The 12,293-nt window shown below is 44.9% G+C and overlaps 1 protein-coding gene across 2 annotated transcripts in view; it reads right to left on the bottom strand.

Annotated features, from left to right (window-relative positions):
• Nucleotides 1-12,287, bottom strand: part of Prkce (protein kinase C epsilon) — a 514,303-nt gene extending 502,016 nt beyond the window's left edge. For both annotated transcript variants that reach the window (XM_010615763.3, XM_033763891.1), the window contains exon 1: nt 11,645-12,287. In XM_010615763.3, the coding sequence (XP_010614065.1) occupies nt 11,645-11,992 (348 nt within the window). In that variant the 5' untranslated portion in view covers nt 11,993-12,287. The remainder of the gene's footprint in view (nt 1-11,644) is intronic.
• Nucleotides 12,288-12,293: the final 6 nt, after the last annotated feature.

The following is a 12,293-nucleotide window of genomic DNA, read 5'->3' as shown; positions in this document are numbered from 1 at the left end:
TGAAATCCAAAGCCAACACTACTCTTCTCAGATTCATAAACTTGGACAAACCACCCTTCATTACATAAAGGATGTACTACATCCCTATTAGGCCTATCAAGAAAGAAAGCAAAGTTCACATTGGATATGGTGGTGCACACCTGTAATCCAAGCACAGGGAAGGCTGAGACAGGAGGATTGCTTCAAGTCTGAGGCCAGCCTGAGCTACATAGTCAGTTCAAGGCCAGCTTGTACTACATAGCAACAACCTGTCTCCCCCCACAAAAAAAGGAAAGAAAAGACAAGAAAAAAGAAAATTCACTGGGAATGCAGCATACAAGTTTGAGGTCAGCCCTGAGGTTAGATTTCTTAATAACTAAGATTTTAGTATGAGTGATTTTATTCATAACTTTGCTCCAAGAAAAGCTTCTCAAGCACAGAAAGTCAATATATATATTTGTTGAACATATATTTGTTGGCTAGGTGGTAGGCTTACTAGATGGATGGCTAGATCAATGGCTAAATATCTATGCATAGCTTTTGGGGGGTGGGTTTGTTGTTGTTATTGTTGTAATAAAGTTATTATGTGGGCTTTTATGTTGTGTTTTGGTCTGGTTTGGTTTGGTTTGGTTTTTTTACAGTACCTCGCTATACAGCCTAAGCTGGTCTCAAACTCGCAGTGATCCTCCTGCCTTGGCCTAAAAAGTGCTGGGATTTCAGGTGTGTACCATCACCCCTGGCTAGACAACTGGTTTCTATCATCTTGCATTATGAGGTCAGCCCTGGGGAGACTGGGGCAGAAGGATCACCACAAATTGGAGGACAGCCTGGGCTAGACAGTGAGTTCAAGGGAAGCCTGAACTACATTGTAAAACCCTGTCTCGAAACACACCACACACACACACACACACACACACACACAATATTTTTTATATTCTTCTTCTGATTTAGAGGGGCTCCCTTTTTCAGATTGCATTTCTTCAAAGCCTGGCTCAAAACTCTTCCCAAAAAGACCCTGCTAAATAGCAGAACCCAAATTAATCCATCTCCTCTCAATTCCCACAGTTCTTCAAATTCAGTTTCATAAAAGGGTGTTAATCTAGATCTCCCAAGTGACCCACTTAAGGAAAGATCATTTATTCTTTTATTTAATTATACTGGTTTTGCTTTTTTCAAAATACGTCCACAAAACACTCACTCTTGATGTTTCACAAACAAGAATGTTCCATGATGAAATGCATCTGGGCAGTGGCCGGCTACCTAGACGTGTGTGATTCCCTGTGCCGTGGACTGGGATGAAGTCTCCAATACACTAATGGGCACCTGACTCTAACACTTCTTACCCAGGTTGATCTCAGAGACCTGAGAATGTCACAGGGCCCCTGCCCCTTGAAAGACAGTGGCAAACGCTGGTGGATTATCTGCTCCATGCTGGATGACTGACTGCCGGTTCCCTCTGCTACCTCAAATGCTGAGATAACCATCAGAGCAAAAGGCAGGGAGACAAGACTCAGAAATCTTGCATCTGAGAAACCCTCCCTGCTTGCTTACTTGCTTGCTTGTCTTTTGACTCTTCGTGATGGCTCAATGACACAGAAAGAGGATTCTATTTTTAAAATAAACTTACTTCTTGTGGGCCTTGAACACTAGGTAAAGAAGCAAGCTATCAAAAATAGCTTTGTGGCTTCGACTACAACAACACAGAAGGACAAGGAGCAGGGAGAAAACCAGAAGCTGGCAGTTTTGCAGGGAAGACAAGACAGCTTCAGGGAAAACAAGAGAGACAAATTAGCATCAAATGTTAAACTGAGCATAGTCAAGGCCCAAAATGTGAGGTGCAGAGCTTAATCCGAATCGTTAACAGGGGCCTAACGACATCTGGACTACGCTAACTCCTTAACTTTACAGATGTGCATTGTGAGACTGGACACCACTGACTGATAGAAACCACTCAATTCTCCCATTCAATAAAATTCGCAGGAAAATGAGAACCAAGACCTGTCATGTAAAGGTACAAGATCCCAGTAAGGAATGTAACTGTACTGTATACCTAAAATGTACCAAAATAAACTCAATTAGCAAAAAAAATTTAAAAAATAAAATAAAATTCCCAAGGAAAGGAAAAAGTTTCAGCTATAAAATATAAAATTCGCAGGAAAATGAGAACCAAGACCTGTCATGTAAAGGTACAAGATCCCAGTAAGGAATGTAACTGTACTGTATACCTAAAATGTACCAAAATAAACTCAATTAGCAAAAAAAATTTAAAAAATAAAATAAAATTCCCAAGGAAAGGAAAAAGTTTCAGCCAACCCAACATTGAAGCAGCCAGTTTCAGGAATCTCCAGGCTTTGAAAGAAATTGCAATGAGCTCTTAGTTCTAACTTTATATACCAGCCTGTTTACGTTATTCCTTGATTAATGTTGTGTCTCCCACAAGACTGTGGCCCCCTACATGACATGGTGCCTGGCATAGAAGGTATTCGCTACATATCTGCTGAGTGGGTGAAAGGATAGCCAGACAATGGGTGAATTCACCACTCTGACCATTGCTTAGAATCTTTGGTGAGGCCACCATCTTCCTTCTGTACCAGACAATAAACTTCTAAGAGCTCAAGCTAAGTTAGATGAAAGACTATTGCTGATTTGAGTTTTTGCAAGACAGACCTGGAGAGGCAGGCTTTTATTCAACCAGCCTGCACTTAAGTGGGTTTCAGGGACTTCCTGAGAAGCTCACTGTCAGACTGGAGAGCTTGGAGCAAAAAGGAATGAGTTCCAGCTCACAGGAGACTTCCATCTACCCAGGGCAAACACCCCTGCACTATGAGATGCTACAAATCCATACAGGAAGGTCTTAGGCAAAGTCAAAGCCTATTTTCTTCCTCAATAATTAATTTTAGACTCACCTACCATGACTTTTCCAACCTCTTCTCGAATTTGTTACTTTTCTAGTCTCATCTATCTCTTGGGTTCAGGAGCTCAGTCAATGCACTCCTCACTGGCATAGAAAGGTGACTTTTCACTAAGCCACCTCTCGGAGATTTCAGGGTGAGGGGCAGGACAGGGAGGAGAGTGGGAAGGTGGACATCCTCATTTCAGCACCTGGAGCTGATCACAGGCTTATTTTCTACTTCCTCCCAGGCACAATATTAGAGAGTTCAATCATATTCCCTCTGGAGCTTTGATTTTGCTTAGATGTTAGTGAGTTACAATGAATGACAGTATTGCCTGGCCTCTCGCTTTCCCCAGCACAGACTTTTGGCCACTTCACACGGTTTTTGCCAGAAAACTAAATTTCAAACAGGTGCAGCTGCACTGATTAGCATTATAATAGATTGTAATTACTTAACAAGCCCATATACACCCAGAGGAACTTGGAGAGAAGTATGTTTTGCCAAGTGTAGCTTTTATTTATGTAAAATACCGCAGGCCTGCTCTGGAGTTCTCTTAGCCTAAATGAACTCACTGGCCATGCTTCCATAAGCTCTGTGAGTTCAGGTGCTGGCGTACAAAATTTCATTTCTTGTCATACAAAAAAAGGTTTTGTACGATGACAATATACCCTGATGACAATATAACTCTGCAAAAGAGGACAAGTTGGCCTGCTGTTTCTGTCCCCATCAGTGCACCTTGCACAGGCCCTGGGCACCCAGTAGGTACACAGTTTCTACTTTTAGAAACTCCAAACTTAATAGAGATTCTTCCACTTGATACAGACTGCCACGTGGAAACAATAGTGCATTCTCTCTAAGAATGTCTTTATCTCGTGGACTTTCACAAAGTACAATATTCTTTTCTTCCTCCTCTCTTGCTCAATTCTTTCAATCCAGGTTTGTTGAAGGATTTCATTCGCCTGCTCACCAAGCTGCTCTGCTCACCAGTGTCCTGCTCTCAGGCCCCTCTGAGGCAGGAACCATGCCATACCCAACTTTATTGTCCAAAGCCCCTAATATCTGCCACGGTGCCTGGTCACTGTAGGTGCTGGGAGAATGCACATTTGTTTAATTAAATTCATTCATTCATTCAACAATAAGCTAAGCACTGTTTTAGAGGCCAAGAATATAGCAGCGATTTATAGAACTTATATTCTCATGTTAAAAGACAGACAATAAAGATTCATAAGAATTATCTGTAGTATAAGACAGAGATAAGAGATAAAGTGGGGCACCTTTCCTTGGAAAGGAGCATATGAAATTCCCAGGAGGACAGGAGGAGGGTAGTTGTAGACAGGATTGCCGAAAAGGCCTTACTGAAAAGGTAATGTTTGAATAAAGCCTGAAGCTATGAGGCTATCAAGGAAAGCAACATTCTTAGAAAGATGAGCTAGAAAAGCCTAAAGGTTGGGGCAGAAGGGAGGGGAGGAGATGGGTAAGTGGGGTCCTGAGGCCAGCCAGGAAAAGCAGCAGGTGAGAGGCAGGGATCTGTCAGACCAGGAGACCTGACCGGGTTGGTCCTGTAGGTTATGGTAAGGGCTTGGGAGTCTTTCCCCTGAGGAATTTTCTCAGAAAGCTGGACAAGATGGAAGCAATTAGGAGGCTGCTGAGATAACCAGGTGTGAATGGACAGTAGCCACAGTGGTATCAGCACAAGTATGGAAAATCTGATTGCATTTGGAATCTGTTCCCAAGGCAAACACAGAAGATGTTGCTAAAAGATTGGAGGAAGGTGAGTGAAAGTGACGGGCATCAACACTGACTCCTCAGGGCTGCCTGGGGGACTACAAGGATGGAGTTGCCATTTCTGGGTCTAGGAAAGATAAGCTTAATTAGGGATATGATATTGACATTGAGTTGCAGATGCCCTTGTTACAATTAAACAGTGATGATGAAAAGGGAGACCCATATATGAGCTCTAGAGTTCAATGGTGGCTATGGGCTAGAATTAAGAATTTAAAGCTAACAGCATTAAAAATGTATTTAAGACCATGACACACTAGATAAAATTACTACAGTGAAACCAAAAACACCATTTCCTACATATTCCTATATCCAATTACTTACAGGCTTCAGTAAATAATTTTTATCCATAAAAGCTAAAACGCCAAGATCTTCCAAACAATCTCATTTCAAGTAATTCAATTATTATCAAACAGGCAATTTGCTGCTGGATGTGGTAGTACACATCTTTCATCCCTTGCACTTGGGAGGTTGGGGTAAGGAGATTGCAATTTTGAGGCCAATTTTAAGCCACTCCTGACTACATAGTAAAACCCTGGGTCAGAGGTTATTAAGTGCAAGTAAATTAAATTTATTTTTAGTCTATTGTTATGATTTAGATTTAAGTATCTCCCAAAGCAGGTATGTGGGTACATGCTTATAATCCTAGCACTCTGGGAGGCTGAGACAGAAAGACTCCAAGTTTGAGCCTAGCCTGTACTATTTAGCAACTTGGCGAATCCTAACTCAAACTTTTAGCTTTAGTTTTTTGTTGTTGTTCCTTTCTTTTTTCTTTTTTTTTTTTGAGACAGGGTCTCACTATGTAGTTCAGGCTGGTCTTGAACTCACAGTGATCTTACTTCAGCTTCCTGAGTGCTGAGATTGCAGGCACATGCCACCAAAACAAGCATGTCTCAATTTTTTAAAAAATTGTTTAAAATTAGAAATGGGCTGGGGATTTCTTTGTAAAGGACTTGGGTTCAATCTCCAGTATAAAAGTAAATAAAAATAAAGTAAAATATCCACAAAAAGCTCATATGCTCAATGATAGGGCTTTTGGAAGGTGACTGGATCATGGGGTGCTAAAATCACTAGTGGATCAATGCACTGATGAACTTACAGCTGTGTGCCGTTAACAGGTGGGGCCTGGTTGGAGAAGCTGGGTCACTGGAGGTGTGACCTGGAAGAGTGGACTCTCCCCAGCCCTTTCCCTCTGTTTCCTGCCTTCCATGGGATTCACTTCCTTGACCTGCTATTGCCATTTCTACCTTGGAGAAGCTGACCATGAACTGAAACCTCTGAGACCATGAGCCAAAATAAACCTTTTCTCCTTTTAGTTGTATGTGCCGGGCATTTTTTTTTTCCAGGAATGGAAAAACTGACGAATAGAACCGTGTAAGACTTTTCATATGAATACATTCATAAATAAAGGAGAAAAATACCTTTCACTGCACCATATATTCAGTTTAAGATTCTAAATCTCCGAATATATACTGTACATATAACCCTTCAAGTATTAATAAAGTTGCTGAAATGTATTACAGCCAGACCTTTACATAGATTTACCTAAGAGCTCTACATAGATTTCTTATTTGTTACAACAACCCTAAGCAGCAATATTCCCATTTTGCAGATAAACAGATTTAAAGGGCCTCAGTCCCACCACCAGTAAGTAATTCTATAATTAGAACACACCGGTCCCAGGGACAGGGGTTCACCAAGGAGCTAGGAAACCGAGGGCCTCAAATATTCACTAACTTAGCTTGGTGTCAAAGATAACAAGAGAAGAAAGAGGACACCCAGACAAGGCTTAACTGCCCATGAGGCCTGAGTCTATTTCGGGCACTTAACTCTAGGGCCACAGTACCAGGAGCCCTTATGATAGCAGTGGACCAAACCTAACCATCAAGGTGGTTGGTAACAATATGTACCAAGGGGGGGCAAGGGAATTAGATGGTAAGTATTATAAGAATAGAGAAAAGATAGTAGCCCCTGGAATCTCAGCTGCTGGGAGACAAATTTAAGGAGTAGGTGCCCACTAAAGCGTTGAAGAGAGAGACCATTCCCAGCCTTTCCACACCCTCCTCGGTGCAGAACCTTCCACCGGTTTAAATGAGGCTAGAGTCTTTAGAGGTCCTCTGGGAAGACAGAGATATGCCCTCGAGCAATGGCTGTAGAGGGAGGCTCAGGAAGAGTCTCTGCAGGAGGCCTGTGTAACCACAGCCCTTGAGCCGGGGCTCCACCTTGGACCCTCAGAATCACAAATTAGGAGCAGGGCCAGGGAATAGTGGTGTAAGAATTTCTCCAAGTGACTCTGGTGTGCCAAAGCTAGGCAGCCTATCTCACTTGAGTAGAGGCCTACCTCACTGACGTCAGCAGGCAGAGGCACAGGAAACTTAGAGAAGCCTTCCTGACAGGCTACTTGGCAAACCTGAAACAGAACCGTGTCTAGTATTCTGTGCCCTGCCAATAAAGCTGCCACACTCACGGGAAATATTCTGAGGTCAATGAAAATCTGACTTGTCTGGAGCCTGTATAATAATCAGCTGGGGAAAGAGCCCCCTCTCAGGACAGTCCCCCTGCCAGGTTTAGGGATATAATAATGACAGATATAAACATTCCCTGAGCAGTTACTCAGGGCCAGGACTGGCTCCATGCTCTCACACCAGTTATAGGCATGTAGCGCATCACTCACATTCTACAGAGGAAATTCAGAAAGGTTAAGTGGCTCCCTAAGGGTGACAACCGTGGCAGGTGGCAGAGGTGGCATTCAAACCCAAGTACTCTGATTCCAGTGCTAGGCCTTCACTATTCTGGGGACCCACCTCCCTAGGGACAACTTTGGGTCAGTTCCACTACATCACAAGCACAGGCGTGGTGCCACATGCCTGTAATGCCAGCACTAAGTTTGCAACCAGCCTGGGGAACTCAGGGACTTAGTGAGACTCTGCCTCAAAAACAAATAAACAAATCGATAGAAACTGAAAAGGGCTGGAGATGGAGCTCAGTGTGAAGGCCTCGCATTCAATCCCCAGTACCAAAAAGATAAACAAACACCTCTTCCACAGAATACAGGGGGTGCCACAAACCAAAGATGCCTTCAGGGATGAACAGTAAAACAAAGGAGAACTGGGCTTAGTATATAGATCATTGAGCAAGAACAGAGCAAAATCCAGAGTGTGAAGAGGCCAGTCAGCTCCAAACCCTCTCCCTGGTTCCCCATATGAATGCCACCCCCGCCAGCATTCTTTCAGCCTCTCTGACATGAATCCCAAAACAGTACTAGTTTACAGTTATCTATGTAAACCTTGTTTTAAGAATTAAAACATGCCACCACACCTGGCTGAGGATCTCTACTTTTAACACCCTCCCCCGCACTGATTCTTAGTGATCCTCAGCACGGAAATCTGAATAGAATTATTTCAAATTCTCAGAGAAAAACTAGCCAGAGCCATAATGGATTCTGCCTCAAGCACAAGCAAAATCTTTCCTTCTCCTTATAATAAGCTCTCCCTAAAGCAACGCCATTTGTCATCACACCTGAAGTATTTTCTCATTATCTAAAGTAATTGCCTCTAGAATTATTTCAAATTCTCAGAGAAAAACTAGCCAGAGCCATAATGGATTCTGCCTCAAGCACAAGCAAAATCTTTCCTTCTCCTTATAATAAGCTCTCCCTAAAGCAACGCCATTTGTCATCACACCTGAAGTATTTTCTCATTATCTAAAGAATAATTGCCTCAGCCTGGTTTTTAAACATGTTCAAGTCCACCTCAGTTTTCCAAACTTTGTCCTACTCCATTCTAGTGTTTTAAAGTGTGGCCCCACATCACTAAGGATGGTAAGAGGAACCTGGGATGAATTTAGCTTCTTTTTATTTTAGAGTCATATTTATTTTAATGTGAACAAAGAAAAATTATAATTGCAAGATCCAAACCTTGATTTTATGATGAATGGTAGGGCTTAAGAGAAGACCAAGTGGAAAATAAATGAATCGATTTTTTTAAACATTAAGTAATGTGACAGGCAGTACTCAGATAAAAGCCTTAGATTTGGGAAACCTTGTCCTGTCCAGGTCTCTCTAGCAGGTGCCCTCAGTCCCAGGCCTGCTTGTCATTTTTCCAATTCTGATCATAGGCATCCTCTGTTTTTGCTTCAGTGGCACCTGCAAGCCACACAGTCTCCTCTGGTAGATATTTCTTTAAATGTTTCCCACCTTTTTATGTCCAGTTCATGCCTCATTCTAGGACCTCCCTGATTCTCTCCGCTCTCCTAGCCCACTGCCTTTTTCTTAACTCTTTAACCTACTTACAGTACCACTTATTTGGAACCTAACTGCTACTTAAGTGTCGGTAATATATCCATTTAGCATCCTTTCCCTAGTGAAATGAAAGCCCTCTGATATAACCTGTGGCCTATTTACATCTACATTAGCTGCAGTGCTAAGCTTCCCTAGTGGAATCTGAGTCCCAATCAGGCCCTTGATGAACACACATTAACTCAAAGTGTGGCTGAATGAGATGCTCCCCACACGTCCTTCAGGCCAGACTTCCAGTCACACCCAAGAAAGGGTGCATCTCACACATGGGCCTGAGCCCAGGAAATTCTACCAAAAGATGCGACTGTGTGGGTGCACCCTGGGCCATGGGAACGGGAAAGGTGGCCTGAGTCAACCCATTTGCAATTGTGTCTGTCTCCAAGGCCAGTCACCTTTGCCAATACATCCCCAGGTTCAGGCTGGAGGAGAGAGAGTAACTACAGCAGCCTCTAGTGAAAACACCCCAAGATGAGCCATCAGAACAAGGTCCGCCACTTGATTCATCTTATGACTTCGAGCTTTCTCCATTTCAAGTTTTTTTAATCTGTCCAATACCCAGCATAACTAATTCACACTTGCTATACGGCAAAAGAGATGATGATTTTGAAAGCACTTTCAGTTACTACACACAATGAAAATGTCAGGGACACAGCACATGGATCTGCAAGGAGAACAAACAGCCTGGGAGGCCAGATGGGCTATTCCTTGCTAGGCAAGCAACAGGCAACTGGAGGTGAGAGCCCAACTTCCAACCCAGCTTCCCTGGCCATATGATCTTGGGTATCCATTTAGTTTCTCTGAGACTTAATGTCCTTGTTGTGACACTGGCCTGTGCACCAGAAGATCCAGTCTGGGGCCAAATGCATCATGAACTTGAAAACCTTACAGAATGATACCCAAGCAAGACAGCCCCATTTGCATGCTCTGCTAGAAGTGCTAATGGGAGGGGGTGGTGGCCTGATGCATCCAGAATTTGGGCTGAACCCCAACTTAGTGTCACCAGAGCCACTCCAACACACTCCCTCCAACTGACACCTGTGGTTAAGCACAGCCCTGCTGTGTCCATCTCCCTGCTCTCTGCCACTGCTGTCCTGTCTGTATACCATGAGGAACACCCCATCTCCTTGTCACCATAGGCAAGTTTTCTCTTCCCCTTCCTGTTCAAAAACAAAAACAACTTTGAAATCACAGGTTCTCAGCGCTGACGGCTGGTTCTGAAACTAGTCATTCCCACTCCCCCTAGCCTACATGCACTGCTTACAGAAGTCAAAGAAGCAAAGGCCCTATGCAGAAAGGAAATGGGGAATGAGCCGGAACTCGGAGGAGGGGGACATCAGTGATAGGTGGTGGGATGGCACTGACTTCTTTGGGACATCACAAAGGTTGGCCTTCTTTCCAAAGTGGAAACCACAAGTCTCCTAGGGTTATATTGGTGTAGTTTATTGGAGCTTCCCCTTAGCCCCGTAACCATGGTTTCAGGCAAGCTACATCACAGGCAGGAGCATAAAAAAAAAAAAAAAACTATTATTTTCCCCCTAAAACTCCATGTACTTCAAAAATACATAAGGTGATATGCCAAGGGGGTTCAGATGCAACCTCTGACTCCTAGTATATTCATGAAATTATCTAGTTTTCAGTAGAAAGCAATTCCTCTACATCTCTTTGTGAGATGCAGATATCTCTGCTCCTGTGCCGATGGAAGAATCTTGAGCTTATTCACTGGTTCTGAGAGAAGCACGTAACAAACCTGAAAATACAGAGATTCATTTCCTAATTTAACACCTTCCATTCAAGGAGAGATAAAAGAAAAAAAAAGCTTGCTTCTCTCTACTTGTCCAAGTGCCAAGGTTGAATGTACTTGTTTAATAGTATGTTGACAAGGCCTAATTCCACAGCTCTGACAGTTAACAATGTAATCAATTACTAGTTAACTCAATCTCAGAAACTGTATTTCACCCCACATCATCCTGACAATCAAAACAGGAAGACAATGTAACTTTAAGATTCAAAGCACTGACTCCCCAATACCTGTAAGTGGAACCACTGTAAAAATACAACAGTTCTGGGTGAACGGGCAATGAATTGGGCAAAACGAGATGGACTGACGTTTCTGAAACTTTAGATGGGACCCACTGGGGAAGAACACATTTTCTGTCAGAAGATGGGCTAACTACCTTGCAGATGAATGGAAACAGGCAAGCTTTCTGCCCGGGAGAAAAATAAAGCAACTCAGCGACGACACAGGACAAAGCCAACAGGAGCAAGGACCCTTCAATCTGAACTCCACGTGCCTCTCCAAGGACGGAGGGCCTCACACTGAGTCACTCACAGCCAGCCCACCACGCGCCTTCGGAAGGCGCCAGGTCGCCTGCCAGCCTTCAGCACCAGCAGCCAGAGGCTCCACCAGCTTGTGAGCCCCTGCAGCACCCGCTGTCAAAAGAGCACAGAGAGGGCAAAGGGCCGTACCCTCCTTCCAGCTTCCTCACCCCAAAGCCTACTTCTCCCCACCTACCACGTGAAACGTTCCTCTCCAGAGAAATTGATTATACAGACAGACGGGCAGACACACGCGCACCCACACACACCCTAGTCGCGACGATCCATGCCCAACGCTGAAGCGGTGCACGGCGAGTCTTTCCCCGGGGCCCCAGGGCCAGCTGCCCGGACCGGGACCGGGAGGAGCCGAACTCACCCAGTCTTCGAAGTGGCGGCTCCCGTTCTGCAGCAGCTCCTCGAACTGGATGGTGCAGTTGGCCACGAAGTCATCGTAGCCGATGGGGGCATCGTGAAAGACAGCCAGCTCGATCTTGCGCCCGTTGCACACATCGGTGACGAACTCGTCGTGCCAGGCCGGGCTGTTGGTCTTCTGTTTGGTGGCCGTTTGGCCGATGCGAGAGTCGTCCACGTTGAGAGCGATGTAGGGGTCGAGAAGGAAAGTCTGCGGCCGAGGTCCCACCGCATGGCGCAGCGACCAGGCTGTGGGCTTCAAGCTCACGGCCTCGCAGATTTTGATCTTAAGAAGGCCATTGAACACTACCATGGTCAGGGCGAGGAGCAGGGGCCGGGTCACTCCGTCTGCCCCGCGGGCAGGAATGCAGAGCCGACGGCGGGCACTCGAGCCTCGGGGACTCCTGGGTCCCCTCTCTCCCCACCCCGTCGCTCCTTACACCTTGTGGCGCTGCGCCCCGGCGCCAGTGATCCTCAGCGAGCGCAGGTATTTCCTCGCCGGGTTCCTAACGGAAAGCAGGGAGGGGGGAGAGCCGGGAGACGTCCGCGTTTGGAGCGCTCTCTCCCCACAGCGCCCGGCACCTCCTGGGGAGGGGACGCGGGTCGGCCCCGCC

The sequence above is a fragment of the Fukomys damarensis genome, unplaced genomic scaffold, assembly GCF_012274545.1.
Source record: "Fukomys damarensis isolate Sample0158 unplaced genomic scaffold, DMR_v1.0_HiC HiC_scaffold_2, whole genome shotgun sequence".
Lineage (NCBI taxonomy): Eukaryota > Metazoa > Chordata > Mammalia > Rodentia > Bathyergidae > Fukomys > Fukomys damarensis.
This window is presented reverse-complemented; position numbering and strand designations above follow the sequence as displayed.